The 22784-nt window shown below is 53.3% G+C and overlaps 4 protein-coding genes and 1 non-coding gene across 5 annotated transcripts; 1 reads left to right on the forward strand and 4 right to left on the reverse strand.

Moving 5' to 3' along the window:
• Positions 1 to 868: 868 nt before the first annotated feature.
• On the reverse strand, positions 869 to 3298 carry LOC34621678 (coiled-coil domain-containing protein 153). The gene is made up of 4 exons (XM_022734876.2): positions 3205 to 3298; positions 1609 to 1821; positions 1224 to 1354; positions 869 to 1027 (listed from the first exon to the last, which is right to left on the reverse strand). The coding sequence occupies exons 1-4, from the start codon at positions 3296 to 3298 to the stop codon at positions 869 to 871; spliced, it is 597 nt and encodes a 198-aa protein (XP_022587573.2).
• Trnae-cuc lies at positions 2837 to 2909 on the reverse strand. The gene has a single exon. It is a non-coding gene; the product is annotated as a tRNA-Glu (tRNA).
• A 2812-nt stretch (positions 3299 to 6110) lies between the features above and the next one.
• On the reverse strand, positions 6111 to 7974 carry LOC113147310 (transcription factor btd-like). The gene is made up of 3 exons (XM_026337458.1): positions 7526 to 7974; positions 6971 to 7312; positions 6111 to 6369 (listed from the first exon to the last, which is right to left on the reverse strand). Exons 1-3 carry the CDS (start codon positions 7972 to 7974, stop codon positions 6111 to 6113), a joined length of 1050 nt encoding a protein of 349 aa, XP_026193243.1.
• A 1527-nt stretch (positions 7975 to 9501) lies between these two features.
• LOC34621675 lies at positions 9502 to 14698 on the forward strand. The gene is made up of 10 exons (XM_026337459.1): positions 9502 to 9536; positions 9786 to 10325; positions 10671 to 10698; positions 11667 to 11845; positions 12035 to 12477; positions 12821 to 12942; positions 13339 to 13461; positions 13849 to 13908; positions 14186 to 14339; positions 14553 to 14698. Exons 1-10 carry the CDS (start codon positions 9502 to 9504, stop codon positions 14696 to 14698), a joined length of 1830 nt encoding a protein of 609 aa, XP_026193244.1.
• A 5148-nt stretch (positions 14699 to 19846) lies between these two features.
• Positions 19847 to 22146, reverse strand: LOC34621673 (small COPII coat GTPase SAR1). Its single transcript, XM_026337460.1, has 7 exons — positions 22130 to 22146; positions 21372 to 21517; positions 21123 to 21188; positions 20818 to 20921; positions 20434 to 20571; positions 20162 to 20237; positions 19847 to 19878 (listed from the first exon to the last, which is right to left on the reverse strand). Exons 1-7 carry the CDS (start codon positions 22144 to 22146, stop codon positions 19847 to 19849), a joined length of 579 nt encoding a protein of 192 aa, XP_026193245.1.
• Positions 22147 to 22784: the final 638 nt, after the last annotated feature.

Raw genomic sequence — 22784 nt, forward strand, 5'->3', positions numbered from 1 at the left:
TAGATTCAGCGTTCGAGAATTTACATGCTGCTTAAAAATTCACCTTCCCGCCATGTTTGCAACAAATAAGAACAGCAGCGTTTCGAATTTTCTGGTGATGTGATATTGGACGCAAGAGTAAGAATGTAGGGGCTACAGAATATATGTGGGGGGTTATTGCTTGTAACAAGGCATCATAGAAAATGCTGCATATGGTTTGCTCGACTCTACGCCAAATCCGAATCATAGCCTACTAACAAGCATGTCGTTCCCTGCGTGGTTTCCATGCAATTTGGGACTAGACACTTCATATGCTGTGGAGGGCGTGGAATTTGGCGCTAGAATATTTTGAAAAATGCAGGTGTTGGATCTACTTTAAGATAATCCCTTGTTTCCAGTCCTGCCTCCTTTAATTACATACATTCTTACCAAAAGTCACTTTAACTAGCGATGAAGGCAAATGAAGACAAATTTGCGAGCACACAACTCGTCATTTAATGTGTTTTATGCCCGCAGCCCAAAACTGTTAAAACTCAGCTTGAACTCCCTGATCCGAAACAGCAACCAACAAAGGGATTGGCTAATGCTTTAATTGAGCAGGATCGGAACTAAGGGGTTGGACACCGCCCTACGCCCAAGCTGCTAACATACATATAATATATATTATATAGACACACGCAATTGCACAGACTTGCAGGTGTAACGACTGTTGGGACATAGAGGTTGTGATAGAATATAAGCGTCTGTGGAGGGTCGACGAGGTCAAACGGTGCGGCGAGACACAGGTAGGCTGTAATCTGGAGCATGGATTTGCTCGGGCGGACGAAGGTGATTCCGATGTGATATGCTCCACCCCGAAGTGCCCATTGCCGCACACATTCTTCTTTTATTACGGCTCCACAACATCTAGAGGTGGATCGACTGGGGGGGCCTCAAAAAACGCAGCGGACTCATCTTGTAACCGGCCGTCCAGTGACCGTCGTTTCTGTTCAGCCGCCCAGCTGCCATGAGACATTGAAACTCTCTCCATTACCTTCTCCGCCGTATCCTGCTCACATACCCAACACAAGACACAATGAACCAGTGATGCGCGAAGCCACAAGGTAAGGCATCTGGCTGGAAGCCTCCGGAAGCACGTTAGTGCTACATGAAAACAAAACGAAGTTTAAAGACAGTGCAGATAATTTAGCATTAGGGATTATTTTCAGGCACTACAGTTTATGCTTTTAGGGATAGAAATGTACCGTGAGAATCTCGGCAAACTCAAAAGTCATTTTCTCAACATCTTTCTGCAGGTGATGCAATGCCTCCTTGGACTGCTGGAGTTCGTGCTCCTTGGCAGCGCGTGTTGTTGCCAAGTCCGTCTCAGCCACAGCTGCGCGCACTCGCTACACTTGAAATGTAACAGGCCTCAACGGCCAGTAGACCAAAGCACCCTAGAAAACACCCTAGTAGGAACTGCACAGCGTCTGGGTAGACATGCACAGCTAAAAGGTGCCCTGGCACGTTTTCCAGAAAGAGTGGCTAGCTGCTGTCGTAGTCTTCAGTTGCATTTGTCCCAGCATAGTGAGCTAGTCGAAGTAGAATAAGCCTATTTTGCACTTTGGACATGCTGCTCAGTTTGCGTACCAACGTCTCCCTCCGCTGCTTGCAGCTGACTCTGCAGCCCCTGAATGAGCTGCCGGTGGTGTGCTTTAGCCTCGGCGTTGCGGAAGCTGAGTGTTGAAACATCAGAAAACATTTGTCTATCTTGCTCCACAAAAACCGCGTTGAGGGCTTCTATCTTCTCACGTAATGACTCTGCGGACCGCTCGCTCTTTTGCGTCTGCTCCTCCTGAAGCGCTGCAGGCAGCATCACCAGCTGAAACAAAAAGGCCCTACAAATGCACTGTTGTGACTCTGGGGACGAATACGCATACTGCAGCGACATATAATGTTTCTGGAGTAGTGCAACAGACGTGGTAGCACTAGTAGTGGAAGGAGAATGGGCAGTGGCCGGCGCGCAATGCAGGGTAGTGCTTGGTGGATAAACGGTTGGCGCATGTGTATGCAAAGAGAGGAAAAGCAAGCGCATGCTTGGCCTTTCGTTGCAGCGCTCAGTAGAGTACAGCGGACAGCTCGAATGGGCCACCAGGGAGATAGTAACAGCCGTGTGCTTGCATGGCACACACTCCTTAAATAAGCTGCCAAGCGGGTACATGAAAATTGAAGGTCAATGTGGAGTCCGGTAGAGATGTGCAGATAGCTGCTTTGACTAAGCCGAAATCAGAAAACCTAATCTTCATTTTCTCGGCCCTGGAGTGTTGGGGACTAAAAATACATCTGCGTACGCGCTGCACGCTTGTAAGTAGTAGTACCCGTTGTGTCACAAGTAAGAGTTTTCTATATCGACACCGCTCAACGCTTCTCAAAAGCAGGATGCACTGCATATCAAGACACAGATGACCCTTAATAGAGATCTGTGTCGTCCTGCCAGTTATTTGACTAGTAGTACCTTTCCCTCGAAATCTACTCATGTCCACCTAGAACAGGTGCTGAAAGCGCGATACGAGGCCCCGTATGCAATTTTAACAGCGGAAAAACTTGCGCATAAAGACGCGTGCAAACCACTATACACATGCCAACATCTGTACGCTTGTGTAGACAGAGTTCTATGTGCATATATCCACTGGCACAAATGCATCTACAAGTCTCCACATACACATACATCGGCACTTCTATGCGTGTCTAGTTAGTACATGCACTAGAAAAAAATTCTCAAGAGACCATCTGAACAGAGGTAGTATCTTAATAAGATTTACTTTAACTGAGTCTACACATCAAAAAATAAACAGCCACAACCCATGCGCCCAAAGCCTTCCGCCGCCGGGACTCGAACCCGGGTCGCGCGGGTGAGAGCCGCGTATCCTAACCACCTAGACTACGACGGATATCTGCTCCCGTTGAAACTGACGCTTAAACCCTAAGGTCTGAAGGCCTTAATAAAGCATGATTCCATGCTGCAAACTCCAAGTGCAAGTGTGAAGGTAAGGACTTGACTGCTGAAAAGGAATTTCGCCCTCAAGTCCTGTCAGGGAAGCAATGTGCACCAGTCACTGCAGGCAGTAGATCTTTGCTCGTCTGTACACAGGGTCTGCAATGGCACGAGGAGGCTTTTAGGGTCTGCGTCGGGGCCTGCAAAGCCCAACCCTTATATTTAAAGACTACAACACTTTGTTTCTTTACCAATGAGCTTCTCCAGAGTTTGGATGCGCCTCCTGAGTATTGCATTTTCGAGCTCATAATTATGCCCATCGTCCTTCTTGTTCTTCGCAGCCATCGAGATTTTCCGTGAATAACTGAGCAGCGCAGCATGCAGGGGCTACAATCATCCGCGTGCCTTTGCGAGACAAGAGCAACAAAAAACTATATTATGGAACCGAACACACTTCCTGAATCAAATAAAGTGGACATATAGGGGCCGCGAAAGAATGTTTCAATTTGACAAGAGTGTGGTAGCTGAAGCATCAGGCATAGAGACTAAGCCCAGCAGCCACGAGCTCAACCTACGTAGACGCCATGAGCTGACTAGCATAATATAATCTTAGTTCCCTTTATAGTTAACAAAAAAAGGGGGTGAATAATGCTGCCACATTTTTAGTTTCTGTGGAAAGATCCTAGATACTCGCCTTCCTACTTCCTGACCACGGTGTCCCTCCCTTCGCCCCTCCGGTAGTGTGAACAAAGATTGGCCGTCTTCCGACTTTCAAACCCTTCAGCAGCCTCTCGATTCACTCTTCAGATTTATCACGGCGGCATTTCTCGGATTGTAGTTTTAAAAGTAGAGGACAGCTCAAACAAGCGGCTGACTAAGAGGAACGAGCAAATGGGAGTCCTTGTTTTGTGGGTCTAGAATGCTCTAGGGCACATGTGTTGCAGAAACCTGCTTCACATCCCAGTGCTAACTCGTCAGTATGCAGCTGTAGCTGCGTGGGCCAGGGCACTGTAGCTTGCGCAGCAACTTTTCATATGATGGATATGCAACGTCTGGCGAGTAAGTACACCATGATGATCGCCCTAATATTTTTGCAGTCGGCGCTGCATGGGCGCATGGCCAGCATTTCTGTGTTAATGTAGTTTCCTACCCTTCTATGGGCATCAGTTTTTGGTTTCAAGTTCCGGCAAAAGCCAGACACCAAGGGTCTGTATCGGCAAGTTCTGCTGTTCCGAACTGCCGGGAGACGCACAATTCGTATATATTGCTATACTAAAAATAACCGGAAAGCCTCCACAAGGCCGTCTATAACCCTCACCCCTAGCCCTAAGGAAGCAGCCCTCAGTCCAGAAAGGGCAACCAGAGCCTCATAATTGCTACCACAGCTTCTTGCTGTAAGGCCCTCTTTCAAAGTATTGCTCATGTACCAATTTCATACACGAGCAAATACACGGACAGCAAGTAAGTAGTGCGAAGTGACTGGACACGAAACTTCCTTGACGGCATACGCACTATTTTGCCAGGGCTGGCTCCACATTCCTGTAGCTATGTGACCATGAAAACAGATGTGTAGACAGACAGCCGTGTAACTCTATAAGTAAAGAGAACGGGATACAACAGGGGAGGCGGAAAAGAAGGCAGGTGGAAAGAACAGGCTGCAATAGGCAAACTTCTGCAAAAATGTCACTCGTATTCAGGATACAATCAAAACACTGCAAAGTGCTTGATCGGTGACAGACAAAAAGAACCGCCGCACCACAAAATAGCGAAAGCCTAAAGCCCTAGCTTGACTCTTCATAGATTCGCAGGCGCAGCCTCGCCACCTCCTGCACTCCATCAGAAACCGCAACCTGCGACAATGCAAGAAGCGCAGCTTTATAAGGTAATGGCTTACAGAGGAAAGACGTTTGTGAGGCAATAGTCTTTCACTCCGGAACCATACGCCCGCGGAGAGACAAAGGGCAAGAGGAAAGATAGCTCAGGAGACAGAGATAGAGTAAACAGACACGCATTTAGCCGCAAATGGACTGAAGAGATACCTACAAAAAGTGAAATGCAGAGACAAAAGTTGAAAGGGTGGCCCCGAAAGAGTTCCAAGGCAGAGCGAGGTGACAGACATTTTTGCAAAGCACATAAGGCAGGCATCTCACTGTAAGCTTATCTGCAGCCGGGTATCGCAGCACAAGCCTCTCTTTCCAGTCTTCCGTCTCTGTAGTCTCTCCTCGCTTCCTGCTCGCGGATGCAACCTCTTCGCCCTCAGGCACACTGCGGAGTAATAGGCAGGCGGGGTCCCCCGGTAGCTCCAACCGCAGGCGCATAGACAGCACATCATTTTGCTGCTGCTGCCTCTGCTGTTCTTGCAGCGAAAGCTGCGGCACTTGTGTCAGCTGCTGATGCTGAAGTGGCTGACTCTGCGCACAAGTAGAAAACGCAGAAACGAAAGGAGCGTGCACGGTAGCGTGGGACATGCACACAAAGTAACACGGAGATCATCGAGAACGAATCGAGTGGAGGACAGACCTGCCCTACAGCAGAGAAACGAAACGGAGATACGGGGATCTCTCTTGTCTCTTGGGGCTTACGGAACAGGAGACAGCCCTTTTTGGCTGTTCTCGCTGCGAATGATCCTGTTTTTGCTGCCCTGATCCCTGGCCTATTTGTACTTGCAGTTGCTGCTGCTTCTGAGAAGACTGCCGTTCTCGATTTATTTGTTTGGGTCGACTGAGGCGTTCCCAAAAGGGGATTGTTGGCTGTGGGGGCGCATGCTGCTTCGCCCTTCGCTCTGCGGACCAGCGTGTCTCTGCTGCTGCTGTTGCCACTGTTGCTGCTGGTGGCCGGTAAGAGCCGCTCCGCCGAACCACGGGATGCAAATTGTCGCTGGAGCTATGGCCCACTGGAGTGTCTCCTGAGCAGAAAGAAGGCACTCGTTCTGCCCTCTTTTGCTGTCGAAACGAGCAGGCGTCGCTATGTGTGGCGTCCTGGTGCGATTGTGGCTGCCATTGCGGAGTTCGAAAAGTCTCCCCAAAGTAGTCTCTTAGCGGTGGCGGGGGTCCAGGAATGTGCCCCCCAGCCAAGGGAGAAAGAATACCCGCTGGGGGCCTCTCATCTAGAGGTCCTTGGCGAAGAAAGGGCTGCGAAGCACTGGGGTAACTGGGGGTCACCTCCGCGGTATGAGCTGTATCGTACACCGAGTCCCTCTGCAAATCTGTAAGAAACCTCGTTTGATGCTGCTGCTGCCGCTGCCGCTGCTGGCGGCGGCGATTGTGGTGCCACCTCTGCTGCTGCTGTTCCTGCTGTTCCTGCTGCTGTTCCTGCTGCTGTTGCTGCTGTTGCTGCTGTTGCTGCGAATCTGAATTTGAGGGTGGCGGAGGCCCACTTTCCTGCAGAGGGTGCTGCTGGTCTGGAAGCAAGGCCTCCTTAGCCATCAAAAATTGCAGCCGCTGAAGCAGCGCAGTGGTGGAGTAGCGGTCCTGCAGCACCTGTGTCTTCGCCTCCCGCTGCTGGCTTGGCTGCGATTCTGGCTGTTGGAGTTGTGAAGTCTCGAGAGCTGCTCGTAGGGCAGCAATGCGTTCCTTCAATTCAGATAGAGAGGGGCACGACTGCAGCCGCTCCTGTAGCTGCTGCGAGGGCTGGGGAGGCAGCGAAAGCACCGATTCTGCTGCCTCCTTCAGCTGCTCGGCTGCGGTGTAATCGGCGGGCTCTACGGCGAGAGCCGGTGTTGCCGGCAACCCTGCAGAGACTGCAGGGCGAGCATTGCCTCTGCCCCCTTCCCTCTGGTTCTGGAGAAATTGCCCCCCCTCCAGCAGCTGCTCCTGGTCTTGCTGCTGCTGCTGTCGTTGCGGCTGCTGATAGTAGCAGCTGTCGTGTGGCCCCAGGTCTGGACTTGCCGATAAAGCGGCTGTACTTTGGGAGCTGCCCAGCAGCAAGGATTGCTGCGGCTGCCGCTCATTCTGCTTGCCCTGTGGCATTACCATGGAAGGAATCTCTTTTTGCTGCTGGTGCTGCCGTTGTTGCTGCTTCGCTGCAGCGCTGATGGTGGCAGCCAAAGACTCCAACTGTGGAGCAGTGTCGTCTTCAGAAGTCAGGTCTTTAAGGGTAAGGGGGCGATCTTCAGTTCGCGAACGGACGAACAGCTCATCAGCAGCTGCTGGCAGCTGCACAGGCAACACTCTGGCCTCTCTATGGTTGTTCTGCTCCGAGAACGGCACCCTTTCCACAGATGCAATTGCCGTTGCTCCTCCGACTGTAGACTCTGCTGCGGCAGTCTCAAGCGGTGAATCTGGTATTGCCGAGCTTGCTCGAGCATCAGGAGGAGGAGAAGCAGCAGCAGCACCTCGGCGTTGTTGCCTATCAGCGGCGCTAACAAGAAGCCTGTTGGCCTCCTCCTTGAAGTCCCCTGGCAGCAGCAGCAGCAGATGCCGAAGCAGCATGCGCGCTTGCGTCAGCTGGCTCCCAAAGGCAGCACGCTGCTGCCGCATCGCCAGGAGCAAGCCATGGAGCAAGCCTAGGAGATCCTGAGCTGCCGAGGACGACATCTCGGGTTGCTGCTGGAGGAGATTGTGTGGTAGCTGCTGTGGTAGAGCTGCTGTTGGAGGTAAATCCATCTGCGCAGGACACCCAGGCGGTCTTCTTGAAGCCACAGCGGCTGTGGCTGCGGATACTGCCGCTACAGCCCCTTCAACTACCTCCCCTGAGGGGGAGTGTGCAGCACAGGGGGGCAGTGATCGGACAGCAGCAAGGAGCCAGTCGGGAGATGTCGAAGCTTCCTTGCTCTGCAGCAGCTCTGACAGTATCTGAGCACACCAGCATTCTTGTTGCCGGGGTGGCTGTTGCTCTACTGCGGGCAAGAGGGGTATACTCTGCTCTTGAGATTCCTCTTGCTGCACTCCTTCCTGCGCTTCCTCCTCCTGCTGCTGCGCTTCCTGCTGCTGCTGCTGCGCTTCCTGCTGCGATTCTTGCCGCTCGTGTTCTAGCGGCTGATCGTGCAGTATCTCCTGGTGCTGCTCGGACGCGTCTGGCATCTCCGGGAGGTTCTCAATCCGCTGCTCCATGGCTTAACCAGCAGAGCCGAGCTGCTCCTATCTGTTGATGCTACACGCGGCCATAGGAAGAAGGTGAGGGCCAGACAAACAGATGCAAAAGCATTGCCTGTTGTTGCTGCTGCTGCTACGGTTGCTGATGCTCGTGAGGCCGGCTCGGCGGTGTGCGCGTTGCGGTGTGGGTGTCTTCTGCGTAGGAGTTGCTGTTAGCGCTGCAGAGAGCAGTTGCAGCGGCACTAAATTCAATTATTCCAGATAAATCTTAGAAGCTAACAGAAGGAAGACTGAGATGCGACTTCACAGCAGAAGACAAACCGCTAGCTTGCAGGGGCCTCTCCTGTCCTGTCCCTCCCACTGCTGCAGCTTTTGCTGCTCGAGCCGTCGCCGCTACTCGGTTGACTGCAGTCTTGAGGGTATGAAGAGAATGTAACGCCACAAAAAGTAGTGAAAGGATTCCACCCAAAGCCGCTGCCGTCGCTTCTGTTCCTGGTGCCGGTGTGGAGGATGCTGCTCGGGCAGGGGCCCTCGGACGCGTGCGACAGCATGGGAAGGCAGGAGGGAGTTAGAGGAATGCTGCTGCTGTTGCCCCCTGTTCGCGCGTATTTTCCGTCCTAGAAAATAGCTATTGAAAGGATGATAGATCCAGGAGGGAGTAAAACGCGTGTTAACACTACTCCTCAGGGGTCAACGAGCAGCAGCTCCAGCCCCAAGATTTTTTGAGGCCAATCGGCACCGATAGCAGTAGTCCAAGCAACATCAGCGGGAACCCCGACATAAACAACATGAGGAAGCACCAGATCAAAACTCTATTTTGCGCAATCTCTCTTTTGCGGTGGTGGTTTCTATGAGTGTTTGTGCGCCTCACCATCCGGAGAAGCAACAGGTGCTGCTTATTATTCCTGCCGATCCTGCTTGACGCGCTGCCCAACTCCCCTTAGCTTCTTCCTTAGTCGAAGAAGATCCTGCTTGCGGAGTGCCTATGCCCCCTGCAATAGCAAGTGCAGGATCTCAGATGTAGGCTGTCTCCTGGGCTTCCCTCCGCCACGGCTGGCTGCACTGCCACTGCTGCCAGCCCTACTTTTGCAAGAACGGCAGCTGCAGCGTAGTTCCACGTACAGAAGTGGGGAAGGATGCTTGTTCCTCCGGCTGGTTTACTGTCCCACGTCTTCCCGTTTCCTTTAGATGCCCATTTGGAAGCCGCAAAGCGTATCCGTATAGGCACAGCAGCAGCTGCATGCAGGGCCCCCCCGAGGCTCTTGCTGCTGCAATGGACCGCTGGCCGGAGGTGGGAAACATTGGCAGCAGCAAGGCTCGACGCATAAATAGAGTAGAGACTTCTGGGGCCCCAGCTTCTTCAGGAGGTGGGCTGCATGCTGCGAGCCACCTAAGGAGCATTTATCACCGGCGCAGCTGCAGCTGCTGTTGCTCACAGATCTGCAACAGCCCCCTCAGTCCTGCTGCTGCTGCATCAGCCATATTGGGGCTTGAAAACGCGCATGGAAAAAGAGAATGCCGGCACAAGGCAGTGATAGGCGCCCGGTTCAGTAAGCCCTGCATGTGTGCTGCTGGTCTTTGTGTGTGGTAGTAGAGTTCCTTCTCCGGGGTGATGGCAATGCTGATAGTGACGCTACTACTGGTATCCTACTACTGCTACGACTACGACTACTGCTGCCGCTTCTGCTTCTGCTACTGCCCGGAAGCAGTCTAGGGCTGAGCTTTCCATTAGAGTTGGTCGTCTTGCATCTGTTGCGCTTCTTCTCTGTGTGTCTCCGCTGCAGGGGCCCCCCGAGCAGCGACTCGTACGGAGATTCTCTAGGGGGTGGGGGGCCCACCCAGGGGCCAGCCTCAGCAGGTGCGTGGCACTTGGCATCCGCGTTTAATCGGGGAGCTCAAGGAGTGCCTTCTCACAACGAGCAGTGGGCCCTTCCGGGGGCCTCTCCATGGGGCCCTGCTGGAGATCCGGGTACTCTGCGATGGAGGGGGGGGGGAGGCAACCAGAGGCCCCCGGGGCCCCTCGGGGGTGGCCACATTGGCATTGAACGGGACGGTGGATATTACGCAGAGACTGTCAATCACATGATTGAGGAGTGTACAGATGCAGCGGAAGGCGGTCTGCCAAGAGGCGGGAAAGGGCCTGAGTCAGACCCTTTAGGCCTGCTGCAAGAGGACAAGGAAATGCTCTTGAAGCGAGGAATAGCGGGAGGCTCAGGAACCCCTGGAGTCGCAGGCGAGGGTGTAAGCAACCTAGAAGTGTACCGTGTCTCGGCTGGCCATGAGCAAGCAGCGCCGGGTGCTGCTGCAGCGCAGACGGCCGACGCATCAGAGAGGCTTCAGTATGCGATCGTTCTGCAACAGCAACAGCAGCAGCAGCAGCAACAAACACAACAACAGCAGCCGCAGCAGCAAGGAGCCGGCCGCCTCTCGTTCGTGCGCTTGGATTCGCTGTGTTCCTCCGAAGGAATTTCGCAACCTTCCCTCGACGGCGGGCGCCATGGGGGGGCTGGAGGAGCACCTCAGGAAGGGGGCCCATCTGGGGCAGCTCCTCGCTCGAGCTCTAGCGCAGCGAGCGCAAATGTGGCATTTGGACATCGACCGAGTCGCTACATTTCCACAGCGGGGGCCCCTCCGGGGGGCGGGGCCCCGGGGGGCCCCCACCCCCCGGAGGACGAATGTGACAGTTGGGCCCTCGGAGAGAAGGGCCCCTTCGGGCAGAGAGCTCGACTCAGGCGCCACGTAGTGATCCGCATTCACAAAGGCATCCATCAGATACTCGAGCTGCAGGTAGGCAGGGGCAGCACTGGCCACAGCCGCCGCTCTCTACATGTGTTCTAACGCGTCGGTTTTTCGCTGCCTTCCTGCCTCCTCATGTATTGGCATAGGCCACTTGCAGGGGCGCCGCTTAGTCGGTTGCCTGGTCTGTTCGGCGCGCATAAATGCACACGTGCCTTCCTTACCCTTGCCTTCTTTTTCTGGAGTGCTTCTGAGATGCTTCTCTCCCTTTCTGGCGTCGCTTTCTCTCTCTCTCTTGCTCTATCTCTCTGTCTGTCTGTCTGTCTGTCTCTGTCTCTCTCTCTCTGTTGCTCTGTCTCTCTCTCTCTCTCTGTCTGTCTGTCTCTGTCTCTCTCTCTCTCTCTCTCTCTCTCTCTCTCTCTCTCTCTCTCTCTCTCTCTCGTTCTCCTTCTGCTTCCCCTCTTATCAATCTCTTTGGTGTGATCCTTCGCTTTCACAGCCATCTGTGTCTCCGTCTGCGCATCCATTTGTGGGTTTTACCAACTGTCTCTCGACTTCCAGTGAATGTTCCACAGATCTCCACTTAGGAGCCCGCGATCAGCCGCTGCTGTACTTCGTTTTTTCCCTTTGGCCTGTCTTTCGATGTGCGCCGCTTTTTCTTCGTAAACTTTTTTGTGGCTTCTTTCGTGTACCTGCCGATTGTTGCCTGACTGCTCTTTCAGATCTTTTTCCCCGCTGCCGCCCTATTGTTGCGGCCATGCACTCATTGTGTGCATGCACTTGAGTCCCTAGGGATCTCGGCTGTCTATTGTCTGCTCTTTCCATCGCCCTGCTGCGCTTTGCTGCTGCCTCAGGTGGCCGAAGTGCTACGCCTACTGCAGGCAGAGTGCATCGACGCAACGCGTTCGCGCTCGTGCATCTTAACTTATCGGGATTGCCGCCAAGCCTTTACCGATGTCCACCCTATTCCTTCAATCGAAATCAGAAGGCACGTCATTCTTGTGTGCCTGCCCCCCATCACATGCTTTGTCTTGAAGGACACCGTCTACCTCCTCGTGACAGAGGACCTTAGGGCTGATGAGCTCATATACCAGCTTTGCAGGCTGAGCCGTTACTACGCCTTGCAGCAGCACCAAGCTGCTGCTGCTGCTGCAGCAAAAGCACATGCCACAGAGGCTGCAACTCCCACGGACTTCTTCGAGCATCTACCCCTTAAACAACAACCGCTCCAGATACAGCACCAACCACAGCACCAGCAACCTCCACCGCAGATACAACAGCACCAACAACAGCACATGGACTCGTGGAATAGCATCGCTCAATACGCTGTCTCTGCCGCCGTTACTGGCTTCGAAGGAGCAGCACCTCGTCTTCAAGCCAACACAAACAGTGTGCCTGAAGAGTCGAAAAATCCACAGCCCGTGCAGGCGCAGGCAACGCAAACTCCTGAAGGTGCCTTTGAAGGGATATCATCAGCGCACCCTCAACAGCCCCCTAAAGTGCCTCCACCGCCTTTAAGAGGGCCCCCAGGAGGCACATCCGGTGGTCATCGACAAAGTGGAGGGGACACCTCGGGCGATGGTAGGGGCCCCCTGCCTGGGGGAGACTGGGAGGGCAAGGGCGAAGGTGCACAGCCTTTAATTGCGCGGTCGTGTTGCTCTGTGGGCAGCAACAGCGGCCAGAGTCACAAGTTGCCTTTCGAGTTCGCTGCTCTTGAATGCATCTTCTTCGCTGCTTTCCAGCAGCTAAATGCCGGTCAGCATCGCACATCCGTGTCGTCGTTTTTTTTCGCTCTCTCTCTCCTTCCTGTTTCCTCGCCCTGCGTGCTTCACCTTTTTGCTTATTCCAAGTTTTTCTCGCCTTGCTTCCCCCTACATTTGGCAGTATTGCCGCCTGGCCTCATTAGTCTCGTCGCCTTTGTGGCACACATATGTTTGTTCCGTAGCATCATCTACTTTTCTCCGATTGATTGCCTGTACGCCTGCCTGCCGCCACCTACCTGCCAGGCAGCGCTGCCCTTTTTCCGCGGAGGACAAACTGCATGTGGAGAGTTTTTGCTCGCCTTTTGGTGTGTGTTGTATCTGGGGACAAACTGCAGATATTCTTTATCTCGAGAGCAAGTTCAGCGAGGCGCAGCATAGGACGCGGACCAAGGGGGAACTTCTGTCTCTTTTAATGGAGGATCTGCACGCTCTCAAGGAGCCTATCTCTCTCTATCAGGTATTTATCACGGATCATGCACATACTTTTGGAAGCCCTTTCTTCACGGATGAGAGCGAACGAATGCTTTTAGAAGGAGGCCTCTTGAGGGCGCCAAAGGCAGCCCATGAGACGATGTTCGCGACTTATTTGACAGACACTTCGGAGACAGAAGTAAAGGGAAGGGCGAGCCTGCAGCACAGTGATAGCTTTGAGCTGCACATGTACTCATAGAGAAAGAGAGGCTGCAAGGTGCTGGAAAAGACAGTGATGCAGGGCAGGCACAAGGCCGAGGCCGTGGGCTCTGTGGCTTCAGGTGCTGTTGGTGGTGCATCGCGATTTCGCATTGTTGAGCGCTTAGGATTTGCGGAGGTAGAGAGTTGTCTTGCAGTTTCTTTGTGATGTGTATTTCTTGAGGACCGGGTGGATGCCTTCGACAAAGCCTTTGACGAACTTATAAGCAACAACACATACCTGCAGAGAATGGAACTCTCCAAATATGCTCGGCACCCCCATCTCTACGAAGAGCCCACTGAAAAGGCAAGACTATCGCAAACGCTAAACAGTTGGACGTGTACATCTTGGGATGCTTTTGCTGCCACACTCCTTCAGTCACCGTGTGAAAGGATGACTTTGATATACGGCCCCCATACGGCCTCCAGTCCAACGCGTGGCTCCGAGCTTTCTAGCCTTGAGAGACTTTTAGCTGCTTTTTGTGTGCTTTCATGCACATGTGGTGGTGTACATATGTGTGGGCTTGAAGTATTAGCCATCGCGTTCGCATAAACACACATTATACAAGCCCTCAGTCCAGCACATCGACCTGCCATTTCGGCCAGTCCCGCATTTGCAGGACGCCCGCCTCTCGTAGTATGCGCATGCACGGATGATGGTATTGGGGGGGTCTCCTTCTGCTGCGGTTTTTAGGAATCCGTTAATCCGGATCTCGAGATTCTTCTGGAGTATTTCGACCAGGAAATTGACCAGGTGTGACTTCGGAGTACTTGGCTGTCAGGGGGCTTCAAAGCTAACTGAGCGAACTATCATACCTTATGTGGCAAGGATATCCGATATGGCAACTGGTCCTTACGAATCGTGATTCGGCGACACTGGTTCAGGGTTTGAGACATGCATTTTTGCAGATCGAGCCCATGAGGACCAAATGAAGACCTGAAATGGAGGGGGGGACGATGCGGGTTAAATTGTTGTCGACATTTCAGGATTTGTGGGTTAGGCTGTGGAGCTTGTGGTTTGTGATCCGCAGTTCAAAATCCGCGTGCGTCATCTGAAGGGGTCCATAGAGGACAGCGAGCGACTTCTGACGCTGCGGCTGGCGGTTATGCGCAACTCTCTGATAAAATCTGAGCTGGCAGCTACTCTGCTTGCTGCCGGCCTCGCTGTTGGCACCTCCATCTCAGGTGCGTAACCTGCAGTTGCAAGCTTTATACCCAGATTTGTAGCTTGCGAACACAAACACGTATATACGCACATGCGAACTCCTTACGGGAAGTCACTCGATAGCACTCTAGGTGGTCAACGCATTCTGGATTCGGTGCGCACCCATGATGCTCTTTTGATTCTAGGGCTAGTGACTTAGGGTTTTTCATTCAAGGCCAAGGATTTGCGCTCAGGTATCTTTGGGATGAACTTGCAGAATGGAAATGAAGAGGGGGCGCAGAGCCACAACATTTTTGTACTTGTATCCTCTGTAATTGCCTTTTCTGCCGTCCTTTCGCTCCTTGCCGTCCTCTACCTCGTGAAAACAATCAGACTTTAAAGGTTCCTGCCATCGGTACAAGTGCCGCAACAGTTGCTGCTGTTGCTCTTGCTGCTGGAGTAAGAGCGACTGCAGTAGCGCAAGACTGGTACAGCTGATGCAGCAACTGCAGCACCTGCGGCAAGCATGTATCGTTTGCAGTATGGATACACATGATTTTCACAGCGTCTGCTACCCTTTACTTCATTGTGGCTAATAGCATATCTGAGACGCTTAATGTGGCCGGTGGACGGCCTTTAGGGCCTTTCAAGGACGCTTCACAGCACGGGACTTCCCTTAAAGAGGCTTCGGTGTCTTCTTGAGCGACCACTTACCCATAGTGAAGGAAAGACTTATTCCACGTAGCCAACTTGTTCGCGTCCCCATTGCAAAGAATAGGGCTTGCTTCTGGTGTGCCATCACAAACCCTAACCCCTACTTTGGACGAAGCTTTTTCACGGGGGACCTTTATTTACGGTCCAGCCAATGCGCTTCTGAGACTCGGGTCGCCAACCGCAGCAAATTAATCGAGTCGAGAACGTAACGAGGCTCTGCGGTGCACACTTTCCCCCGCAGAACATCTGTCCATATCTGCTACAGTTTTCTCTTACGCTCAAGGGCTTGATGTTTAAGGGCCAAGAATTTTGAGTGCTCGGGAAGAGCCAGGAGGTTGCAAGATAAATGGAGAAGCAGCCAGGCTGCAGGTTTCAGAGTGGCAAAGCAGGGCGTTGAGAAGTTTTTACACGCGCTTTGCTGCCAAGTGGCAACCTGCGTCTTCAAGTGCATGCTTAGCAGATATAGTGATGACGAGCTGCTTTGGGAGGTCCAATAAGGTCAAGGGCTTCATGGTGTCTGCCATTTTGGGAGGTACACTATACCCAGTCCCAAAAGGGCGTTATCGGATAAAAGGCTTTATTGAAAAGCTCCATAGGAAGGCACGTAGCCCCAAGCCCAATAGTAAATTTCATAGAAGGTTATTGAGTGTCTCTCTAAAAGTACTTCTCCCATTTACTGCCCCTATTCCTTCATGTTCGGGTATATAGAGGGAGGCAGCTTACTTGCACACTACTGCACCCTCTATTTATGCACTCTGCGCAGTGGAACCAGCTGCACAAACCAGCTTAGCCTACAGGTGCAGAACGTTTTCGTGCACTGCATTGAGCCTACTCTACTCTGCAACAAGTGAGATGTATACGAGCAAAGAAGCCAATAGAGTCAAGCGTTATTCAACCCCTGATTATTAATGTACAACTAGAAGGAAAAGCCCAGCTGTTGCTGCCGCTGTGCTACAATTAGGGTTATCCACAACTGCGGGGTGACGCTTCACAAAGGGTTCCGACAGGATAACACCTCGTCCTGCGCCTATTTATGCCCCTCATAAAGGGTTTTCCAACTGCCCTGGCCTCAGTCCTCAGGATTCAGCCGTGAGAAAAACTGACAGTTAGGGCGCGCGTTGCTGGGCCCTGTGAGCACTTTGAGCATGCTGCATCCAGTTGCTGATACGACGGGTGCGCATCCAGCCCACCCGTGCACAACGAAACACACGCATCAATGCATCCTAGTCTATCAAGCTAGCATTGTTTCGCAGCAAATAAGATGTACGAGTAGCCATACCAAATGGGCGTCCCTACACTACTTGCCAAATACAACTAGTGCAGTAAAGGGCACCTCTACGTGCAGCTTTGCCTGCTACACCCAACACAGCCGCCATGGCCGTAGAGCAATTAAAGGGGTCCCGTGCTCCAATTGCCTCTGCAGTTTTCACGTGGTGCATTTGAAACCTGTTCCTACTGGATGCGTGCCTGTTCTAAACCGTACGGGCAGGGTGTCCTGCGTGAGCCGTGATACACGGCTGTTCAAGAGGATTGTTGTATCCTATTCAGTATTTTGAGATTCGAGTTTATGGATTAGGGTTCAGGGTTTGGAGAATTTTACACCTGATCCTCGCTATTTAGGCAGAACCGTCCTGTCGAACATTGACAGGGTAGGGTGCAGCAAGGCAACGGACGCCGACTCCAGAGAGTTAATTGTTAATCTTTCTCAGGCAGTAAGATTCCAAATGATGTTGAACTCTTTGTGTGGATTTGGAGGGCTCCTTCGCTTCATTTAGCGTAAACCCGCATAGCGAACGCAAGAGAAGGCAGTTGGGTAAGGGCTGGTGGAGCAGGCCGAGCCGCAGCGTCCTTGCGGTGGCGCCTCCCTAGATGCATGCACTTTTTGCGCATGCGTCGAATCTTCGCATTTATCTTGTTTCTTCTAACATGTTTTGGATGCCAGCAACACCCCTGAAGGCTGAGAGCGTACCGTTCGCAGCATTTCCAGAACTCGAAGTCCTGCACCCATGTGCTCAAGGTCCGAAACGTATCCCGAAAATCTCTGCCCCTCATCTGTAGGCGGCCTGAACTTTATCTTTGCCTAAGATTTCTGAAGGGCGCGACGGAAGTTCCCGCCCCCGTGGAGGTTGCTCCGCCGACGGGCCACAAAGAAGCCCGACACCCAGGAGCAGGAGGCCTCAAATGCGGAGGATTTGCATACTTCTATGCGGTTTCCTGGTTTCTGCATATGCTCACGAGCAGGAGACCGGAGAATCACAGCATGACGCCTTGGACGCCCCACTGACAAGTCCAGATGGGACAGGCGGACTCACAGAGGAGCCGCCTCCTGGATTTGCTGGCAAGCTCGCATGGGATCAGCTTGAACAAAGCGCTCCTGAAGAGGAAGCGGCTAATGAGGCTACATCCTTGGAACTGTACGAGGTGCCTTTGCGTGGTCCGGCCTCCTTTGCGTCTGTTATTCAAGAGGATCCCCCGTGGGAGGCCCCCCCGGACGGAGGCCCCCCCGAGGAAGTTGGCAAATGGGCTTCAGAGACAACGGCAACTGCTGAGATAGACTCGTTCGATCCAGCTAGCTCGCCGCATCCGCTGCCTCGTCAGGACCAGCTGCTTCTGAGTCGGAACCGAAAAACTACCCGCTCCCTTACGAGGAAGAGGAAGGAAGATAGCCGCAGAGCCCTTCGCCAGGGGGCACCCAGCAACCAGGGAGAATGGGATATAGATAAAGACTTTGTGCTTCTACGACTGAATGCGACTGATGGCACTCGGTCCTCCTCTGACCCTCCATTGGCTAGGCGGATGAAGAAGGCCGTTGGGGTAGGTTTCTTGCTGCTGATATTAGTTGCTGCATTGGTTGCTCATCAGTCAGCTCAGCGGAAGCTGTTGGAATCTAGTGAGATTGAAAGCAACATAATTTCGGCGGTTCACAAAGAGCTGAAAACAGAACAAGGCCCGCGTGCAGACGCCGTCGAGTCGGCAGACTCTACCCTTGAGAATGAGCAATCCTATCAGTCGGCACTTCTGCAAGAACTGACCAAGGCACTGCAGGTTGAGAAGCAATTGACGGATATCTGTTCGGCTCTAGAGGCTGAACAGCAGAGTCAGGCGCAGGGATCGCAGATTGACCATCGTGCAGTGAGCCACCTGGGGGAGTTAGGGAAGCGCTTGTTGGAATTGCAGGCATCCGTGACTAGCGCGAGGCACGCCATTGAGAATTTGGAGATGCGTTCTCAAACTCGAGCAGCAGAAGCTTCACAGACGCTGGCCCGGATGGAGGAGTATCAGGAGAAGCTTGTCGCGCAGATGGACGTTGTTGCGAAGAGGCGCAGTTATAACGAACTTCTTTTCAAGGGAATAAGCGACGTTAAAGCAGATGTTCTAGAGCTGAAGGATCAGTTGAAGGGGCGGCCAGGCGTGCTGCCGGATGTGGGGGACGTAAGATCGCTAGAGCAAGACATCTTGCAGCTCTCCACTCAGCTCGCTGAGGTTGGTGCTACACTCAAGAAGCTTCAGAGCCAATGGTGGTTCGGCAAGCAGCCGGATCAGCACCAAGACGCAGGATTAAAGCAGCTCTACGAAGACCTCGAAAAAGAGCGCCGGGAGTTCGCGATGAAGAAGGAACTTTTGGAATCTGAAATCAAGAGGGTGCAGCGCCGCTTAGAAGATGCGCAGCACAGAGCCCGTTGGTGGAGGCACACCATTTTGGGGCCATATGTCGAACAGCATGGCCGTCGCATAATGGGAGCTTGCACAGCCATAGATGCGCTGGATAAGCACACGGAAGTTCTCCTCATCGGCTTCGATAGCGCTTTATCAGCCGACAAGGAGCGCTTGGGTGGTGTAGCCCAAAAGCTCCTTAAAAATACTCACAAGCTAACTGCACTCGCAAACGTGCTCTCGAGCTGGCTGTCGAGTCAAGAGAAGGAGAAGTTTTCGTAAACCTGTGGAGGGTGATGTAACGAAGCATTTTATTTAGTTGGGGCGAGGACTGCCTCGTATCCCACTCCGCTCCACTGTTTAAGAGGTAAGTAGTCTTCCCGTTCTATTCAGATGATTACATGGCCATGAGTAGTTACGTGTGCTGCCGTCCCGTGCAGAGCCTTGTCGCTCTGGGTTTCGCACACACTGTTCTCACTTTACTCCAGACTTCTCTTGTCTGAGTATGCCTTGCCACCCCCCAAATTTTGCCCCTCCTCTGTGCGTGCACCCGTCACTGAATCGTGAGACGAAAGAAGATGAGTTTAGGGTTGAGGCGGCGGCTGCCTTTGCTGCTAATGGCGTATACTTGGTGTATTAGAAAAACACCAGCACCAGCAGTAGCGTCCCCCATTGACGGCTGCACCCCCGAGACATTGAGAGGCTTGTTTCTTTGCCTGTTGGGCAAAGCGCGTTACATGAACTTGGGAATCTTTTTCCACGGTGTTTCATATGAGCAAGGCGCGCCATAGCTGTCTATACAGAATGCACGCGACCCCACGCTCTGTCCTAGGGTGCACATAGTACGAGACAGCGACTCATATACTGCAAAAGTGTTCCCTAGGAAGACCCCCTATCGGAGGGACTCCCTGGCGTGGAATTAGCCCAAGGACTCTGTATAAGAATAAGCCGCTCTCTCAGCACAACACATTGATGGAATGCGTCCACCTTGAAGGGGGCCTGTGGCTCCACGATTTTTTACCGTTCCGGTAGCTCACACGCCTGTCTGCTTCGGATGGCCATGGCCTCCATCTGGAAGAGGTCCAGATGGGGCAAGGACCCTCAGCGATACACCAGATGATGCCCCTTAGGGGGGCTCCTTGGCGCTTTCCAAGGAGTCTCCTGGAAGAAATCCTCTTCCTCAGGTGAGAAACTGGGAAAGCCATCGGAACGCTGCAAGCACGAAAGCGGCCAGGCAGCAGGGGAAATAGCATCTCGTCAAACATGGCCCCACAGATGCGGCCTGGAAAAAGATGCCAAGAGGTAGAACCCGTCGCCAGCGAGCGCAACACAGCGCACGCGCTGAGGGATGCGAGGGGAATACAGAAAAGGGAGGCACACCGAGAGGCCATCATAGAGAGAGCGCAGCTGCTGCCCGCTGCTTTGCTTTGCCTAGATGACTAGCGGCAGCAAGAAAACGGCAGTAAGAGTTGCAGCAGTAGGACCGATGCCTTACCATCTGCGTAGCCCATGCGTTTGATGACAGAACACATGAAGATCTCGACAGGGCGCACTCCTGGAACGGGCTTCCTCTGCGAAACACCAGGCAGACGTAGAGAGAGAAAAAAGCCGCATTTCACGGCATGCGGCCTGTCGCGAGCCCCTCATCCTTGACCCCATGTCGCCTTTTCCCGGATAGCTTGAAAGGGAGTTGCGTAAGAGGCCTATATGCCATAGTCTTGCCCACTCTACAGGCGTGCCCAACCCCACCCTTCAACCCAAGCGCACATCTCTACCAAATGTGATGTGTGCATATAACCCCAATTGCTGTCTCAGCTCCTCTTCGCTCGCAGCCTGAGGCTTATCAATCTTGTTTCCCAGAACTACGAAAGGCACTGACGCCAGCTCCTGGGTCTCCAGCAAATGCTGCATGCATATACAGAGCAAACCGCGAGGCGGGGGAAAGGGGGAGGTTCCTTCCTTTCATCATCCTCCCCAAGATTCGCCACAAGGCTACGCAGGGCCACCCCTTTAAACGGGCTAAAAAGGAAAGACTGAGTGTCACGACGTCAGACAGTCTGGAAAGCAATAAACGGCTGCGAAAGGCGGTGCCAGTACAGGGGTCCACGGTGTGCTCCTTGCATGAACTGCTTGGTATGTACGAAAGATCACCGTCAGTTCTTCTTTTGCTTCTTGGAATCGCCCTCTGTCCGTGGCGTCCACCATGAAGACGATCGCGTCAACTGCCGCAAAGTAATCCCTCCATATCCTCCGCGCTACAGACACACACGCCAAGCCACCTGCTATAGCCCCTGTCCACACCGTCACGAAATTACGAAGCAGCTGCCCTCCTCCCGCTGCCCAACTTCAGGCAGCAGGAACGCGCCAGCGCACCGAAGCCTCCTGCGCAAGGTCTCTTGTGGGGGATCCCAGGATAGGAGGCTCCCTTGAAAAAAAAGAGGGGCTATGCGCTTTACCCGTCTCGTGTCCTCCAAGGTCAAAAGTCTTGAAGCGAATCTTTCCTACGATGAGTTCCTCAGAATCTGCGAAACGCGCAATCCGTGTATTTTAGAAGCTTCATCAGCAGGCACAATGATTCGGAGTGCGCCACTCACAAAAAGTCCTACCCCTAAGGGCACAAGTTTCAAGAGGCACTCTGACAGCCAAGCAGGCCATACACACAAGCCGTCCACAGTGCGCTGTATTTGCAAAGCCCCTCAACTTACGCGGGTGGAGGGTCGGCACATGCTGCGCAACCCTGTCATCCTTGAGCATGTGGAGAAGTGTGGTCTTGCCCGCATTATCCAAGCCTAAGAAAACGATCCGCGCAGACTTGCGGGAGAGGCCAAAGTAGCCTAATACATCCCAGAACCTGCACCGTAAAACGGCGTCGGAAAGCGCACTTGAAAGGCCGTTGCCAGCAAAAATGCAGACAGGCAACCCACAGGCAGCCGCAAAAACTTGAGCGAAGAAGGGGCAACGCCAGACCCTCAGGAGAGAAAACGTGTACGGATTGCAGAAAATCATGGAAATGGCCTCTCTAGAGCGCACAACGCTGCCCAAACACGGCAGCGTCGAGACTCAGAGGCTGCCTCAAGTCAAACGGAGACAGAGCCCAGCGGACCCTTCCATTAGGTCACAGAACGTGAGAGGGGCCAGCATATATCTCTGAGACTGCGGCTTTGAGTTGTTGGTGCGCCTTTTGAACAGCGCGGCGCGAAACAAGTACACGGCGGAGTGGACGCTTGAGCTATTCCCCGCCAATTAAGGGGGCCGCAACCCATGCAATGGCGCTGGAGGGCTGCGTTTAAAGCCATTTCTGGCTGGCCCCGGAAATCCACGCGAAAAGCGAGGACTCTTAAACATAAGACTCCCCAAACAATCCCTCATACATCATGCGTCCCAGAACGGCGCAGATCGGGCTGTGTCTGTCGCCTCCTCGCGGAGTTCATACGGCCCTTTGAGTTTGAAGTTAATAGCTCACCAGTTGACGAAGAACATTTTCTTGGGATGGTCTTGTCGCGGAGGGAAGAGAGGCAGAAGTGAGAGAGAAGCTGTCCCGCAGTGGCAGCAGCAGCAGCAGCAATAGCAGCGGCGGCAGCAACACACGTGGACAAGGGGGCCTTTCAGGGCAAGACTCCGGGGAGTAAAATACAGACAAACCAAAACCCTGAACCCTAAACCACGACAGAAACAGCGGCAGCAGATGCAGCAGCAGCAGCAACGGCGGCTGCAGCCGCCACTGCTTCGGATGCGAGGCCCCGCTGCTGCGCAAACCGTAAACTCCAAGCTCTAAAGCTTCCGCTATTGTTTTCTTTATTTCTTCCGCTTGCTCTTATCGGCGCAGTCTGTAAACCACGGACCCTAACCCCGAATTCCGGAACGATAACGACATCGGCAGTGCGTGTTTCAGGGGGGCACGGGTCGTCTTGAATACAGAAACTGCAGTTCCTTCTCCCGAAGCCCTAATTCCTAGCATGAAGGAGCATCAGCGGGTGTATCGGCACTGTCTTGCGGCGATGCAGCTCGTCTAACCATGCGGAGTGCCAGCAGCTCCAGCACTAAAGGCAGCCATACCAGCAACACCAGCAGCACAGTCCTCAGCGCCGGCTCGTGAGACAATCCAAGTGTGGCATCCC

This window comes from Cyclospora cayetanensis, unplaced genomic scaffold (genome assembly GCF_002999335.1).
Source record: "Cyclospora cayetanensis isolate NF1_C8 unplaced genomic scaffold, CcayRef3 CcayRef3_contig_184, whole genome shotgun sequence".
NCBI lineage: Eukaryota > Apicomplexa > Conoidasida > Eucoccidiorida > Eimeriidae > Cyclospora > Cyclospora cayetanensis.